The following is an 18483-nucleotide window of genomic DNA, read 5'->3' on the forward strand; positions in this document are numbered from 1 at the left end:
GAAGCCAAACCAATCCTTTGAAAATACAAGTCAGATGTCCATCTTCTGCTTGAAACCTTTCTAATGCCCCCTCCCCCCGAGTAAAGTCAAAATCTGTCTAACGAGGAGTCCTGTCTTACAGAGTCTGTGACCTTTCTGACCTCATCTCTCATGCCCTCCCTCTGTTCCAGTCTCACTTGCCTATCTTGGGACTTCTATAGGGCTCTACTGACTAGAATGCTTCTGACACCCAGATTACCTTGCCTCCTCCTCCCACTTCTTTCACATTTTTTCACAAAAGCCACCTTCTTTCTGGGGACTTCTCTGACCACTCAGCCTTAATTGTGGGGAAAAAACCAAAACCCTGCACTGGAATTCCAGAGCTCACCATAATGACATAATATACCTGCACTTCTTCCTGTGGCAGATGTTCCATAAAACATAAACTTCGAGAGGGCAGACACTTTTCTTTAATGCTCACAGCCCTATCCGGTCTTCCAAATTGTGCCTGGACAGAGGAGGCACTCATGAAATGGCTCGTAAAAAAACAAAGGAGTCCATCTTACTTTTTTTACTGTCAAATTCAGGTCTGATCCTTATTGATGCAAATGCCTAGCATCCTGTTTGCTATGCCGTGAGAAGTCAATCAACTTTTTGGAAAGACTTCTTTCCTTGTAAGGTCAAAACATACCCAAAACCATAAATGAGCACTAGTACTTTTTTCCTTCAAATACATGGTATGACAGACAGCTGCTGAGAAACAGGACACATGTGTTTACATGACAAGAGTCCAACTGCTGATCGATTTAAATCTATATCTGAAGATGACCTCTTCTGAGGGGAGGGGGGAAGATTATCCAGAACCTATTTTCTTTACGTTTTTCTATGTAGGCAAAGAAATATCTTTTTTGATGTTTCTATCACTTGCAACATCTTTTTTTTTTTTTTTTAATTTATTTGACAGAGAGACCGTGAGAGAGGGAACACAAGCAGGGGAGTGGGAGAGGGAGAAGCAGGCTTCCCACTGAGCAAGGAGCCCGATGTGGGGCTCGATCCCAGGACGCTGGGATCATGACCTGAGCTGACAGCAGATGCCTAACGGCTGAGCCACATTTTCATATGGAAATGGAAAACATTTCCAACTAACAAATTCCTTAATAATTCCAAGCTAGTAAATCTATTTTTTAAATGACATGCAAAAGCTTCCAGAAAAAAATAAGCTCCAAGTTGTTGAAGAGTTGTTGGACCCTAGCTTTTTACTGCTTTTTAATAGTAGAAGCCCTCTTTCAAAAGAAATCTTTTTATCAAAGTTCAAAACAGGAAATAAAAATAGTGACTCAGGCTGCAGGAGAGGAAGGAAAATAGAACTCATTTTCCAAATTCCTTTCCCTATGCTAGGATGCTCAACCAGTGAAAATGCATTGTGCTGTGCACTTAAGATTTGTGCAATTTCCTGTGTGTATATTGTTCTTTAATTTTTAGAAAAGTAAATAAATTTTTCAATGACACAGATCCATGAAATTCAAAAGCTTGCATAAGTTTCAGGCAAGACACAGTCGGGATCTGTTCAAATAACTATTGAGAATACATGTTAAAATGACGTAATTATATTATTCACAGAGACTCTTGCTTATCACAGAGACTCATGTTTATCTGCATTATTACTGACGAAATAGGCAGTTGTGGGTCCGTAAGAAATAATCACTGAAAAACAACAGCTACAACTACAGCAAATACAGAGAATATTTACATAGTCCGTATGGTGTGCTATACAACTATTTAACTATTTGCACATGTTAACTATTTGCACATATACATATACAACTATTTATTTGCACATATTAACCTATAAGCTTACAACAAACCTCTGAATGAAATACAACTATTGTTCCCGTTTTCAGGTAAGAACACTGAGTCCCAATGGGGATAAGGAACTCATCCAAAGTTACACCTCTAGCAATGGGCAGAGATGGGGTTTGCACCCCAGTTGTCTAACTTCAGACTCTGTGACTGTAACAACTTCCTCCATAATATAACGTCTCCAAAATCTCATGGGGATCCCATTTTTTATTTTGCCCACTGAAATTATTTATTGGGGTTATTGTAATTATCACCGCTTGTTAATGAAAATGCCTTACCTACAGAGGCATATGATGGATTTCAGTTTTAAATGCTTTAGTATTTGCATGTGATGATGAAAGAAAAGGGTATTTCAGAAGCTCACCTACAATAACCCTTAAACACCAGAACATTTCACGACATAATGCTAACTGCTTTCCATATGTATGTCGATCTATGTAACTGCTTCACCATTTCATGACACTCAGAGAGGCTGGTGCTTCTTGCGTGCAGTTATGGGAGTGAGGACAAGGACGACTACAGGGAGTTGCATAGTATCCCTCTCACCCCCAAATCCATGGCCACAAAACACTTCAGCATGTGACTTACTTGGCAATAGGATCTCTGCAAAGGATATCAGTTAAGAATCTCGAGATGAAATCACCCTGGATTTAGGGAGGCCTTAAACCAAATGACTGGTGTCTTTACAAAGAGAGGTGAGAGACAGAGACATGGAGGACACCAAGGGTTGCTGGCAGCCACCAGAAGCTATGAGAGAAGCACAAGATGGCTCTTCCCTGAGAGACTTCAGAAGGAACGCATGCTACCAACACCTTGAGTTTAGACCGCTGTATTCCTGAATAATTAGAGAATAAATTCATACACTTCTATTGGTTAAAGGAACCTAGTGTGTGTTCATCCATTATGGCAACCCTACGAAGCTCATACAACTATTATTTCAAGACTCGGCAAGTCTCACACAGCCTGGTTTCTGGGGAGCAGCTGGCAGATTTGCCTGTAGCATCTGAGCCCCCCCATAGCACTCCACCCAGCTGGTGACATGGCGACCTTGTGAGCAGCGACATTCAGCAGATTGCAGTGAGGGAGCGTGTTTCATCCCCTGCTTAGGCTTCCTCAGAGAGCACAGATTTGTTATGGTAAGCTATCCTTCAGAATGCTCTCATTCTGAAATCTTCTTCCATCCGCCTTGTTTATAATTTCCCACTTCCTGTTGCAACACTGAGGGGCCGTAAATACTGCTTTGTGGCCAGCCGTCTAGAAGAGCTCTGAGACCTTGCTTGTCACTGTTGATTCTGTCCTGTGACTTGATGTCCTGTGACTTGATGTGAGCTATGGCTCATAGGTGACACTGACGGAACTGTTCCAGTAGCTATTTCAAATCCGTAGCTGGCCCCAAATCTGCAAACACTGTAAACTGTTAGTTTCTTGAAAAGATTAATGCTGTATTGATGCCACTTTCAGTCTGCTAACCTCCAAAAAGATATAGAGGTCTTCCTGATGTATTTTTCTTCTTCATCATCATCTATCAGCCCCAGCAGCAGCCGATTCAGGAAATGTTCTCAGCTCAGTATCTCAAAAAGCAATCTTTAGCTGGAAGTGTCGTTCCTCCATGCCTAGTGTTCTTCAGCATCAGTCTACAGACTCCTTAATCCTTCGAGGGACTTTGGTCATGCTCTTTCTACATTCCATTACGACGCTTTTCAAAATAGTTGATATTTGCACAGAGCAACAGTGCAATACAACCTTACATGTGAGTCTCTGATATAAACTTTTGACGCCAACCCTATAGAGCTAATCCCTGGAAATTAACCGGGATAATTTAAGTAAAATCCTATTCAACAGACAACTTGCACCTTGTGGCCCCTTACCAGCACACTGAGTTCCTAGTATACTACATGTATTTTTCATATATCTTGTAGCTACCTTATGAAGGACCCAGTTATATATTTCATGCTACCTTTTTATGTTAAAAGTGTTCATTTGAATAGAAAATTTTTACAAATACTGTCCTTTTAGTACATATATGCAATCCTATACTGAGTTACATTTTAAAAATAAATTTACCATTTATTACATTTGGCTTGTAGTGACATTAAAATTATTCTACAATTCTTATGTATACTAACTAGATCAGTACAGATTATCCAAATAGATCATTGAGACCTAATTACACAGGAGTCACAAAGTAGTTTCCCAGACATAACTTGTAACTCTACCATCTAGCCACAGAATCAGGTTACATAGGTAGGAGATAGCAAATGTTTTCATTATTTCTACAGGATAATGCAAAAAAAAAGTACAACCATCCATCCACACTTCCCTTTTGGAAAAGAGTCAACGGATAATTCAGAGTATTACTAGCCTTTACTGGCTATTTGCTTATAATAAAATTACAACCATTAAAGTAGCAAAACAGAGGTAGGTGGTAAAGAAATATATATATATAGGGATGAGTAAAAAAAAAAAAAAAAAACAGAACAAAAACTTAATATACCTGTGTAAACAAATGAATTCTAAAATAAAATCTAGGAGATACATAGATCTAACTCTGAAATTAAATGTGAATATTCATGAATATATTTATTTAGATTGCCTCAATATTTCCTTATAATGTGCGAATTTATGCTGCATCTGTTCAAAAAAGGAATTGAAGCATAATTGTAATTTTATAAACTCATGTGGTAATTCATAGTTTGAACAAGAACCTTTGATATTCCAAAACTGCTTACTAGTGAACACCTAACACAGCAGGGCTATGACTGTTTCTTTAAGTGATCTGATCAAATAAAACAACATTCTGTATACACTATTCTACAGCCGAAAAGCTCTAAGCAGGAAAAGTGCCTTAAGTTATTCTATTAATGTGCTAGAGGTGCATCCCAAATGCCAAGGGCTGGGTAGCTTAAACAACAGAAACTTCATTCCTCACAGTGCTGGAGTCTAAGATCAAGGTGTCACTATATTTGGTTTCTTCTGAAGCAAGAAGATGGCCTTAGCTTATAGACAGCTACCTTCTTGCTGTCTCCTCACACGGTCGGTCTGCGTGCATGTGAACCCCTGGTGTCCATCTATCCAAATTTCCTCCTCTTATAAGGATACAATTCACACTGGATTAGGGCCTACCTTAAGAGACTCGTTTTACATAATCACCTCTTTAAACACCTATTTTCGCATTCAATCACAATCTGAGATACTAAAGGTTAAGGTTTAGGCACAGGCGGACAGAATTCAGCTCCTACCAGAATACATTTTTGTGCCCTTTATTGATAATTCAGTTAAAGCAATACCTTATGTGGTTGTCATCTCTCAATTATTTTATTATAAATGCCCCCCAACTATGAGCTTTCAAATGATTTCACTATATTGGCAGAAATGCACACAAATGAGTATTTTCATAAAACTCTAATATCCTACAGTTAATTTGAAATGCCAGATGAATGATTTATCTCACAAAATTAAGAGGCCCCAACCTATGACCTAACATAATGTTATTTATGTTATTAAGTCTGTCACACAATGAATATTTTTATGTACTTAAAGTACACACCTAATGTCTAAAATGCAATTGAATTAACAACTAATCCTGAATATTCAAAATATATACATCAAACTAATAAATTTTAATTGGCATTTTTAGAAGTGTAGAGTATAAGAAGGTTAATGGGAGCCTTTGAAAATGCTTTCTGCTTGTTAGAGCACATGAATTTGAAATTTTAAACACTATACATTTCCAGGTGGCAGCCACCTGGAATTGAAGTGTTCTAAGTGCTCACAGTAGGTGAATAAAAGATAAACATTTGGTATTTAGTAAGCCATTTATCATAAAATGTTGATAAGTCATGTGGCACGGGAATTGGAGATGTATTTGAGTAAACAAATATTTGGGTCAGACCAAGGAGTTACTAGCCAAAAGCAAACAAACAGTCTTAAAAGCAGAGATGTCAATAAAAGGGAGAGGACAAATATCAAATGTAAGATATCAAAGAATGCTCCCAAAAGCTAAACATGTGGAAATGGAAAAAAGTGAAAAAACATTAGAAATGGGGAATCATTAAATCCACTCTGACAATACACCGAAGGCGGCCCATTCTCTAGAAGCTAATTCCATCTATAGTAATTCCAGGAATACTCTCTAATCTAGACTCTGAGTTCTTAGACAGTGGTTTAAGATTTTCTGGAAAGCATATGAATTTATCCTTGAAGAAAGACTAGAGCCCACTGAAACTTAGGTGACGCTCCCCAGAACAACCAAGAAAAAAGCCCCAGAGGGAAAATGACATTTACTCTTAAGCTGCTCTATGAGGGAGGGGATGAGGCAACATTCTAGACCACAGCTGCCATTTCCCATAGATTTAACTTAGAATCTACCACACGGCTCGCAGCTGATGTGAATGAAGGCTGTAAAGAGACAAGGCGAATGAAAACAGGGATACCAAAGAAAGGGTGCTAGGAAGGATTTTCTCAAGTAAATACAGTTTAGGGAGGAGAGGTAATGGGTGTAGGAATGAAAAGCACATTTTATGGGCCTATTGTGATCTATGCGTGTGGTGTGGCTAAAGACGGCAAGTATGCTGTTGGATATGCAAGCATGGAGCTTAGGAGGGATGACGGGGGTACAGATCTGTAAGTCATTAATGAAATGATGGTATGTAAACCCTTGGAAGCTGAAGAGATCACCTCAGGATTTATGGCAAGAAAAAAAAAAAAAAAGAAAAAGAAAAAGAAGGGCTCAGTATTAGACTAATAACACAGGCAATAGTTAGAGGCTTCATGGAAGAGGAGGAAGAATAAAGGACCTGGAGAATGTAAAAGGAGCCAGTTAGGACAGGAGCTAGATGCCAGTGAGGTCACCTGTGTTACTACCAAGACAAGGGCACAGTTTCTGACACCGAGTAATCACACAACACCTGATTATCAAATGAAGCAGTGAGTTCTAGACTGGACTTGCACGGCATTCCTAGAATTTAGACTCTCTAGGGAAGAAGAGAAATATATGGCAGAGATACGATAACCCTGAGACAGACAGGGTTGAACAAGGTGACACTGTAAACTTGCCTCAATTTTACTTTAATACACTCCCCAAATTCTCCGAGTTTTGTCATATTTTCTACTCATTAATAAAATACCATTCAAGGTTAATCATGAAGCTGGTTATTGTGAAATAATCAATAAAACCTTCACAGATTGGAGTCCATTAACTTCAGCTGTTTAGACAAGAGAACAATGTATTCAACCCTTCAAAGACCAGGAAAAAGAAAAAAAAGAAAAGAAATATTGCAATGGTATATAGAAATACAATAATGACCCGAAATATTTTCATTGAAATACAACAGAAAAGCTGTAAGCCATTATCTCTTAGAAAAGAAGCAGCCCTAATGAAGTAGATTTTTGAAAATTGTCATACGGGTAAGCTCATTAGTTGCAATGAAAGATCCCCCTGCTGATCCACGAGGACTTAATGGCCAGGATTTTGTTATGTCTCAAAAACAAAGGTACTTTTTAATTCATATGATAGCTCACTGAGGAGACTTCAAATATGGAAACTTTTAAATGATGATATATAATAGAAAAGCACTGAAATTTTCCAAAGCAAACATAGGCTTACTTCATCCAAAACTATTACATTCATTCCTCTAAAATCTCATTCATTAATAGGGTAATATTATCACACGAAGAAATTATGCTCTACAGTCACCTACATTATGTAAAAAAAAAATCTACATCATCTATATCTATCTGTCTCAGTGATGGCTTTTTCATTTCAAATATCAGTTGGCTGCTCCCGGTGTAACACATTCATGCTATCTGCTGACCTATACACATATGCATGCCTCCATTATAACAGATGGAAATGAAAAATCTCGAAGCCCTAGAATGCCCCAGTAGAGACATTAAAAAAGAAAACAAACATAAGTATCTAATTATCAAGCTACAGCTCTACAAGCCCTTATCAAAGTTAGTTTTCAAAAGCAAAATAATAAAATATTTATATAGAATTTTAAGTACAATTATGTGAGTCAAAATAGATAAATGATACTTTAAAAACTTAATTTAGAGCACCACTGCTGGAAAATAAATTCTATACTAACACGTACATCTGAAAGAGAAGTATGTTCCAGCTCATCGTTCAGCTTTAGAAACAGGAGAAAAAGATGGTGACGTGGTCAGAAATGCAAACTGTTATTAACATAAAATGCTTGCATGGATTTAATTCTTCCCAAAGACATAATGTTGATATAAACTATTACTCTACTCAGCTATCTTTTTTCTAGAAAAGAAGCTTTCTCTGTGTTTCAAGACTTTATGTATAACTTTTTCATCTATTATTCTTTTACTTATCATGCTTACCATTCATCACTTTCAATTTCCCCACTTTCAATTCTCTTTTGGCCCATATACTTAAATTTCATCCCCAAATTTCAGAAATCTCATTTTAGAGACATTACCTTCCCTGAATTAATGAATCAATCACTCAAAAGCTATTTTGAGTATTATTGAGTTATTTTAATGTTCTTTTTCCTCTGCACTTTTGCCCTATCTCATTGTTTAATATAAAAAAATAACTTTATTTTCCCTTCCTAAATTCCATTAAAACACTTACACCCATATATGTGTACACACACACATGGTCATTATCTTCTTATGTCAAGGACATTCTTAGGTAACACAAGGGCAAAGTAAATCATTCCAACATCATTACAACATTAGCATTCAGGAGCAAAAAGTAAAGTAAAAAGCTTATTTTTGGTCTTAAAAATCCAGACTAATTATTTCTAACTCTCCCCTACCCTCCCTGCCACCTCAATATATTGGCTGTGTGAGTTACATACTTCAAAGAAACATACATCTCAGGAAAAACTGTCAAAGAACATCTCATCCAATCACATTGCCACTCTGCAGATGGAGGGTTACAATCCCCATTTTATGGAAGAAACAAAGGGAGTAGAAAATGACAAAAGTAATTTTTTTTAAGAAGGCGTAGTCACTAAAATGGGGGATTATGGTGAATTATTCTTAAGTTGAAAGGTTCTAATTTTAGGAAGACAATAAACAACAAACAACACAGAAATAGTCTGCCATTTCTAATGACCAGTTTTCAACACAATGACAATACAGCTATCCCACCATTTCAAATGAGTTGTCTCCCAAGAAGTATGTACGTCAGTGCGCATATATTCATAGAAATGTGTATGCATAAATTGGTTGTTGGAGCAAGTAAAATTTTTATCACAGAATAGGATATATAAAGAAAAACTGGAATCTTCAAGTCATCAAAAATTGCATTTAAATCATACTATGACTATTAATAACAAATCCTGTCCTATCCTAACCCTTTGCAACCTGATCTAAATCCAGTAGGGACAGAAGCAGATGAGATAACTGGGCATCAGAAAGGACTGAAGGGAATTTCTAGCTGTTTGGTCCCTACTAGGACAAAGGATGCAGTCTCTACCTTCAGTGTGGGTGAACACAGATTTAACTTAGGCTAACTAGGCACATTGATTACTGGGGCTTAGCCCAGACACAATGATCCTCCCCAAGTGAAGGATCCTGACTCAAGTGAGCATTACCATGGTTACAGAGGAGGCAGCTGAGCAGCAGAGGGAGAGGCTGGCAGGTAGTCATAAGGTTTAAACTACACAACTACCTATCTTTTATATTTTTAAAAACATATTTAAAATACAGAGGCAAAGTAGCAAGTATGTTCAAACAAAAGGCATTATTTTCTGTCTTGACGAACTAACTAAAGACCCAGAGCTGTGAAATGTTTTCTATGAAAGCACAAACCTTTACTGGCTTTGTCTAAATGTTCCAAATCATCCACAAAATTCAGGATATCAGGGTACTTTTCTTCACATACTTCCACCAGAAAATGAAGTAGTGTTGTTTTCTGATCTGCTGATTTTGTGTCTTTTAGCTAGATAGGACAAGAGGGAGAAAAAACAGTCAAAAATATTTTGGTAATCTGTCTACTTACCTAATGTTAATACTGTATTTTGTAGGTAAGAAGTAAATGAATTGTAAAATTAGTCAATTCTATTTTTGAATTGCAAATGTTTAAGTCCTTGAAAAGCTACTCTATGGATTGTTGTTTGAAGTCATTAACATTTTTTGAAAAGAAAGTATAAGCTTAATCCAATCTATTATGCAACATTTTATGGGAAAAAATACATGATAAACACTTAGAAGAACAGAATAATCTGTAAGTCTATATAATAATAGTACTTAAAACAATTCCAGACATTTGTTCCTTTTTTAAATTTTTTTTTTAAAAATTGGTACATATTTATGACATGCCTACTAGAGGCTGTAGGAGTCAGAGATACAACAACAAACAAAGTACAGAGCTGTTCCTCAAGAAGCTGTTTAGTAGGGGGGAAAACACACACACGCATGTGCGCACGCGCACACACACACGTACATTTACCCTGTTGTGACAAACAGTATAATAGAAATAATCAAAAAGTACACCTCAGAGGACAGGACATCTGGAACACTGGTAGACAGGAAGCTGTATGGATTAGGAAAGGGAAAAAGAAAATTCAAAAGGGCCGTACCACGAGCAGATGGAGCAATATTTGAAAACTGCCACACTTGAGGACGAAGAAGACATATTTGAGGAGTCTGAGTGACTCAGAAAAAGAAGTGTGTTGAGGAGGACAATAGAGAGAGTAGAAAGATACAAAGCTGGGAACATTGGAAAAGACCAGAAAACAGGCTTTTGATCCCTAAGAATTGGGAGTTTTTAAACTGGGTAAGAGATGATGAGACCTACGGTTTAGAAAAAGCTCCCTCTAGCACAGTGTGGATAAAAGACAAAAAACCAAGGGAAAGAACAGCAGCAGGGAAAGTAACTTAAAAACCGGTAACAACAATCCAGGCAGGGAAAGACAAGGCCCTGAGTCAGGGCAGTGCCATGGGGACGGAGATAATGGGACAGAGGGGCCATGGAGACCCAGGTGGTGCCATTAATTGAAGTAAACGGAAAGACAGAGGAACAGATTTGGGTGGAGTGCGGTGGGCAAAGAGATCAGTTTCAGTTTTGAACGAATTTGAAGCTTTTAAGTAACATCCAAGTAAAAATACCCACAAAGGATGTAGATTGATACAGGCGTAGAAAAATATTTCTCAATCTTTCTCTTTCATTATTGCTGGCTAAAGAGTATTTTTAGGTTTTTCCCCCCAATCATGTGTACCTGTGAAATTTTAAAATCATAGGTATCCTGTGTATCTTTTCCTATACTGTATGTATATCTATGCTTTGCACATAAAAAATAGCAAGATACTTTTGCTTCCAAGAACCAATTTTCTATCCCCTGGGGAAACTGTTGAGCATACCTGGCTAGAACTCAGAGGAGTATGATGACCTAGGCCCTCCAGACTGAGGAGCCTTTAGCCCCCAAAGTTCAAGAGTTGATCAAACGAACCCAAACAGGTACACAGGATGAAAGGAGATATATATTTATACACAAGTATATGATCTAGTTGTAATCATAGTTCACAAGTTATTTTTTGCATGCTAAGTGCAGTTAGAATCTTTGTCTGTGGGGCACCTGGGTGGCTCAGTGGGTTAAGTCGGCCTTCTGCTCAGGTCATGATCTCAGAGTCCTGGGATCAAGCCCCGCATCGAGCTCTCTGCTCAGCGGGGAGCCTGCTTCCCCACCCCCCTACCCTGCCTCATGCCTGCCTCTCTGCCTACTTGTGATCTCTCTCTGTCAAGGAAATAAATAAAAATCTTAAAAAAAAAAAAAAAAGAATCTTTGTTTTCACACATATTGAGAATACTAATCTGATTAAGTTACCTTTTCAATCCATAATTTCCTTCACATTATCATCTTTAATGGATAAGGCGAGTAACACTAGCAAACTTTCATAAATGTAGTCATTTTCTCTTGTATAACCCAGACGTACCATAAAAGCTGTCCTTTGGTTTTATTTTTTATTTTTTAAAGCACCCTAATAGTGTACTCTTCTATCCCCTCTACCCCCATGACAGCAATAACTGCCCAGGGAATAGCATCCCTTCTATGGACTCTCAGCTCCCAAATGCCACTAATGACATCCCTTCTTCACCATGCTCCTCTCCTGTGAAACTAGATGTGCAGCTCGTATGGAATGTTGATTAGCCCAAGCACCATCTACCTCTATAATTTGTAAAGCCTGGAAAGGGCTTTCCAGTACCATATATGTTGCAACTAAATAGCCAGCAACTGCTAGGATTAATAGATCAAGAAATCCCTATGATCTAACAAGCAACTGGATCAATCTTGATCTTTATTCATGAGCAATAAAAATTCAGAATTATGAATTCTGAAATATAATATAGTTTATTGCATCTATCGATTTAGTCAATGTTAAGTATACAAGTCAAACAAAGATTCAAGTTATTCAGAGACCATCACAAAGCTAGACAGTAATTCATGGAGGAGGGTGCTGGATTGGCTGTTACTGAAAACATCGCCTGGTTAGCAAGCTGAGAATTGGCAACAGTCTAATATTGAAAAAGTTTATCTACTGAATAGTAAATGGAATCAAAATTCTCCCATCCTTTCAGAATCTGTATTTAACTGTAAGACAAAAGAAAAATCAAATTTCCAAATAAATAAAATTGAAAGTAAATGTAATAACTAAGAAGAAGTTCAGATAAGAAACAAAGATGGCAACCAATTGTTGATAACATAGTGTCTCATTCACAAACTGCTATGTGGCTTTAAATCCCAGGGTGGAGAATCTTCATTCAGGTCCTAACATTCTCAGGAAAAAGTACACAAAGGTATTCTTCCTGCCCCAATTACTCTATTCCTCCCTTCCCTGCCCCCCACAAGTCTCTTTAGAAGAAAGAATGAGAAAAGGTCATCTTCTAAAAGCATGAATGCACAATGGAATATTTATCAATGTCTTAATCTACATGTTCAATTTTTTCCCAGTTTTTGATAAATATGTACCAAAAAAGGAGCATTCTATTTCCACTAATTACTCATACGTAATCAGCAACTGAGCTAGAAGAGTAAGGAAAGCTTGGGGGATGGGTCTAATTTTGTTGAAGAGAACAGTTCACTTCAGTATACTTTGTAACACTAACTCTTGGAAAGAAAATGAAGCTAAAATACTTGCTTTAAAAATTCGTTTAGGTTTAAAATATATCCTTTATTTAAATTTTAACAGACATTGCTTGACAGGCTTCCTTTTGTTTTATTGCCAAGAGATGTATCTTGTTGATGAGTAATCATGGCTGTTAAGGAGAATTTCTTATTTGTATATTGTTTCTTTGAGGTACATTTAATGCAGCATGGATGTCAAATAAACAAAAAGATGGATGGAGTTTCTTCAACTGCTCTGTTCATTCCAGACAAAATAATGTTAAAAGAAGATCCTGTAATAAATCACGGCCTAGTTGTCACTCTGGAGTAGAATTCCTTTGTAGCTACAATGCAATATTTTGAAATATTTTTAAGCTATTCAGCACAAATTTGGATGACATCTAAAGAATATCCCATTGTTTTAATCACAAGGAAAATTCCTAAAATAAAAACTGAGTAAACTTTGGGTGATCCTCAGAATCCAAAGGCCCCTTACTCTAATGACACTTAAAACATAAGAACATTGCAAAATTGGCCACTCTGCTCCCATTATTGTGTTTCTATTATCTAAGTATGTATTGAAACCAGCACAGACACTCTAGCCGTGGCAGACAGTGCTGAACATAATAACATGACAAAATTATGAGAATCTGTAGGTGTCCATTGAACATTCTAGAAGACCCTAACTTGAAAATGCCATTAATACCACTAATATTGATAATGATGAATATTAATAATCAAATTAATTTTAAATTATAAATATTAACAATCGTCACTATTAACACCACTATCACTAATACCACGACATTATTTTTTTTTTAAAGATTTTATTTATTTATTTGACAGACAGAGATCACAGTAGGCAGAGAGGCAGGCAGAGAGAGGGAGAGGGAAGCAGGCTCCCTGCAGAGCAGAGAGCCTGATGCGGGGCTCGATCCCAGGACCCCAGGATCATGACCTGAGCCGAAGGCAGAGGCTTTAACCCACTGAGCCACCCAGGCGCCCAATACCACGACATTATTATAGCCACAGCTCTTCTATGGCACTTATCCTGAGACCAGGGGTAGCCAAAAAAAAGATGTATTTAGCGCTTAAAACACATAATACCTTTATGAGGAACTAATATACCCATAACTAAAGAGGATAAAAAAGATTTGAGAGATCATGCAGCATACTCCACATCGTATAGCTACTATCTGGTAAAGCCAAGGTTTGAGGACATGTCTGTGTGAATCCAAAGTTCATAACCACCTCAAAGTACGTTCCTCTACAAAAATCTTGAGTTTATTATGTGTCAAAGAAACAAATTTCTCAAAACCACAGTGGACAAAAATGGTAGTAAGACAACAAAATAACATCAATGCAATTTAAAATACCGAAGCCCTGTAACCTGCTACTTCTAGCCTGGAAAGCCTCTTAAAACTGACACCTTCTACCCTGAGGTCATCTCTAGTTCTGAGAGCATGACGTTCTTTCTACTGTTTCATCTATAAATTTAATAAAATGCCACCTGAATCTTATCACTCAAACAGCGAGTCTTTCAACACTGCTAGTAGGTTAGTGCTGACAATATTATACGAATATGGTAAGATGAAAAGACAGCTGTTTAACCTTTAACAGACCTGAACAAGTATATGTACTAACATGATACTCCATCTTAAATCCTATGCAGAATAAAGTGATTTGTATGTACAAAATAGTATCTCTAAATTTAAGTTAAAGGTATTCATATAAAAATAGATGTGTTAACACATACTGTCAGAGAATATATATTTTCTCAGACAAAAGGTCAACATGCCAGTAAAAACTCACAAGTGAAAACCACAATTATACAATGAATAATGTTTTTGATATATGTAACCACATTAAGAAAATAATCAGCATCCTGATTAAATTTTTTAAAAAGATTGGTTCTCTCTACAATGGAAATAAAAATCATAATTTAAATAAAATAAGATGCTTAGCATCATCTATATCACTGCCGTAACTATTAATACTGATAATAAAATTCTCACAATGATTTTCAAGATAGATGGAGATTAATTGATATTAGATAAAAAAAAGTAACTAGACAAATACTTTGTGATATTCATATACAAAAATAATCTATATTATGTAATATTCATTCAAAATGATGAAAGCTGAAACATTATTAAGCAAGAAAATGCTTTATATAATGTGGATTCCTATCATTATAAGCTGATTTCTTCCATATCTCCCCAACCTTCCCTGAATTATGTTTTAAACTTATTTCTCTTAGATTTTAGTAAGCACAGAAACTGCAGTGTTAAAAACATTTTTGCAATGCAGTGAAAATGTTAGCTCATTACATTATCTACTATATCGTTCGATGTTCTGTTTGCTTATACAGTCCCCTTATTCCATGAGACATTTAAAACAGCTCACTGTTCTTTAGTTAATATAAATGAAACAAATACGTTAATTTTAAATTAAATGGTTTACTTTTTATTTTTTAAACACCACGTTTTACTTTTTTTAAAGCAGTTTCAGCTTTACAGAATAAAATGAGCAGGAAATAACAGGGTTTCCATATACCCTCTCCTCCACACCAGTTCCCTTATTAGTAACACTTTACATTAGGTGTGGTACACAACTGATTTGATGATATTGATGCATCATCATCAACTCTGACTTCTACAATTGTATGGATTTTGAAGCATGCATAGTATATATCTACCATTACCCAGTCATACAGAATAGTTTCACACACATCCCTCCCTCAAATTCACTGTGCTCCACTTTTCATCTCCTTCTTCTTCCCTCCCCAAAACAACACTGGCAACCATGAATCTTTTTACAATTTTTATAATTTTCTCTTTCAAAAAGATACATATAGTTGAAATCATCCAGTATGTAGTCTTCTCATATGGACTTCTTTCACTTAATAAGCATTTAAGGTTCTTCCGAATCTTTTCTTGGCTTGGGAGACCATTTATTTTTATTACTGAATAATAATGTGTTGTATGCAGGCATCACAGCCTATTCATTCACCTACTAAAGAACATCTTGGTTGTTCCCAAAGTTCAGCAATTACAAATAAAGCTGCTATAAACATTTCTGTGCAGGTTTTCAACTCCTTTGAGTAAGTAAGAGGGTGATCACTGAATCCTATGTTAAATATATGTTTAGCATGGAGCACCTGGCAGGCAAAGTTGGTTAAGCATCTGAGTCTTGATTTCAGCTCAGGTTGTGACTACAGGATCATGAGACTGAGCCCTGCATCAGGCTCTGTGCTCGGGTGGGGTCTGTTTGAACGTCTCTCTCCCTTTCCATCTGCCCCTTCTGCTCGTGCTCTGTAAAATATTATCTTTAAAAAAAAAATCTATGTTTAACTTGGTACCTGCCAATCTTCAAACGTAGATGTACTATTTTGATTCCCTTTAGTAATGTATGAGAGTTCCTATTGTACTACATCTTGGCCAGGATTTGGTCTTGGCCAGTGTTTCAAGTTTTAGCCATTCTAAAATGTGTGTGGTGTTATGTCACTGTTTCAGCTTATAATTCTCTGCTGGCATATGATGTTGATTATCTGTTCATATATTTATTTGCCATTTGTAAATCTTCTTCGGGGATGTGTCTGGTCAGGTCTTTCGAAACTTTGTTTTCTTGTTGTTGAGTGTCAAGAGTTATTTGTATATTTTGCATACAAGGCCTTTATCAGATAGGTATTTTGCAAAGATTTCCTCCCAGTCTGTGGTGTATCTTCTATCTTAAAAGCGTTTTTTGCAGAGCAGAAGTTTTTAATTTTAATGAAATCCAACTTAGTGACATTTTTCTTTCAAGGATTATGTGTTTGATATCCTATCTAAAAAGTCACTGCCAGGGGTGCCTGGGTGGCTCAGTGGGTTAAAAGCCTCTGCCTTCGGCTCAGGTCCTGATCTCGGAGTCCTGGAATCGAGCCCCGCATTGGGCTCTCTGCTCTGTGGGGAGCCTGCTTCCTCCTCTCTCTCTCTCTGCCTGCCTCTCTGCTTACTTGTGATCTCTCTCTCTCTCTGTCAAATAAATAAATAAATAATAAAATCTTTAAAAAAAAAAAAAGTCACTGCCAAACCTGAGGCCACCTAGATTTTCTCTTCTTTCTAAAAGTTCTATAGTTTGCATTTTACATTTAGGCCTCTGTTCATTTTTAGTTAAATTTTATGAAAGGCTGGAAGTCTGTATGTAGATACACTTTTTTTTTTTTGCATGTTTATGTGTACTGGTTCCAGCACCTCTTCTTCAAAAGATTATTCTTAACTGAATTATCTTTGCTTCATTGCTAAATATTTCATTGTATTTATGTGGAGTTATTTCTGAGCTATCTATTCTGTTCCATTGATCTACTTTTTTTAACCAATACAACAATGTTCTGAATACTGCAGCTTTATAAGTGTTCAAGCCCAGTAGTTCAGTCCTCCAACTCTGTTATTCTTCAGCGGTGTGTTGGCTATTCTGGGTCTTTTACATATCCATAGGACCATTAGAGTCAGGTTTCAATACTCACAAAATAATTCACTGGGATTTCGATTAGGATTACATTGAATCTCTAGATCAAATTAGGAAGAAATATCTTAACAATATTGAGTATTCTTTTCCATTCACATGGAATACTATTTCTTTATTAGATCTTTTTTGATTTCTTTCATCAAAGTTCTAGTTTTTCTCATAAGATTTTGTTCATATTCTAGTATTACTCTTTTTTGCACTAACATAAATGATATTATTTTTACTTTCAAGTTCCAATTGTTCATTGCTGGTGTTTGGAAATTGATTAACTTTTTTATGTCAATCTCATATCTTGAAATTTTGCTATAATCACTTATTAGTTTCAGGAACTGGTTTTTTTTTTTTTTCCCTTTTTGGTCAATTTGGGGCAATTTTCTATGTAGGCAATCATTTTACCTATAAACAAAGACACTTTTATTTATTTCTTCTCAATCTAAATACCTTTTATTTCATTCTCTTGTCTTATTGCATTAGCTAGGACTTCCAACACCATGTTGAATAAGAATGGTGAGCAGGGACAGTTTTTCCTTTTTCCCAACTGAAGAGGAAAAACATTTAGTTTCTTACCATTAAGAATGATGCTAGCTGTAGTTTTTGTATATATTCCTTATCAACATGAGGAAGTCTCCTTCTATATTTCTAGTTTGTTGAGTTTTTGCATGAATGGATGTTGGATTTTCTCAAATGCCTTTTCAACATATATATTAATATGATCAAATTATTTTTCTTATTTAGCCTGTGGATGTAATGGATTCCATTAAGTGATTTTCAAATGTTTAATCAGCCTCCTGTACCTTAATAAATCTCACTTGGTGGGGTATGTAATTTTTTTTTATACATTGTTGGTTTTGGCTTATAAAATTTTGCTGAGAATTTCTGCATCTCTGTTTATGAGAGATATGGGCCAATAATTTTCCTTTCTTGTAATGTCTTTGCCTTTGGTACATCTATTTTATCATCATACTCCCCCACCTTTGCCACCTAAAAACAAATGTTCACAAATGCCACTGTTTAACTATAACTATAAAGATAAGAATGTTGCACGTTTTGCATCTAT

The 18483-nt window shown here is 36.4% G+C and overlaps 1 protein-coding gene across 2 annotated transcripts in view; it reads right to left on the reverse strand.

Moving 5' to 3' along the window:
- Positions 1–18483, reverse strand: part of DIAPH3 (diaphanous related formin 3) — a 512938-nt gene that overhangs the window by 205028 nt on the left and 289427 nt on the right. For both annotated transcript variants that reach the window (XM_044249843.1, XM_044249842.1), the window contains one exon: positions 9628–9757. In XM_044249843.1, coding sequence (XP_044105778.1) covers positions 9628–9757 — 130 coding nt within the window. The remainder of the gene's footprint in view (positions 1–9627; positions 9758–18483) is intronic.

This window comes from Neovison vison, chromosome 5 (genome assembly GCF_020171115.1).
Source record: "Neovison vison isolate M4711 chromosome 5, ASM_NN_V1, whole genome shotgun sequence".
Classification (NCBI taxonomy): Eukaryota; Metazoa; Chordata; class Mammalia; order Carnivora; family Mustelidae; genus Neogale; species Neogale vison.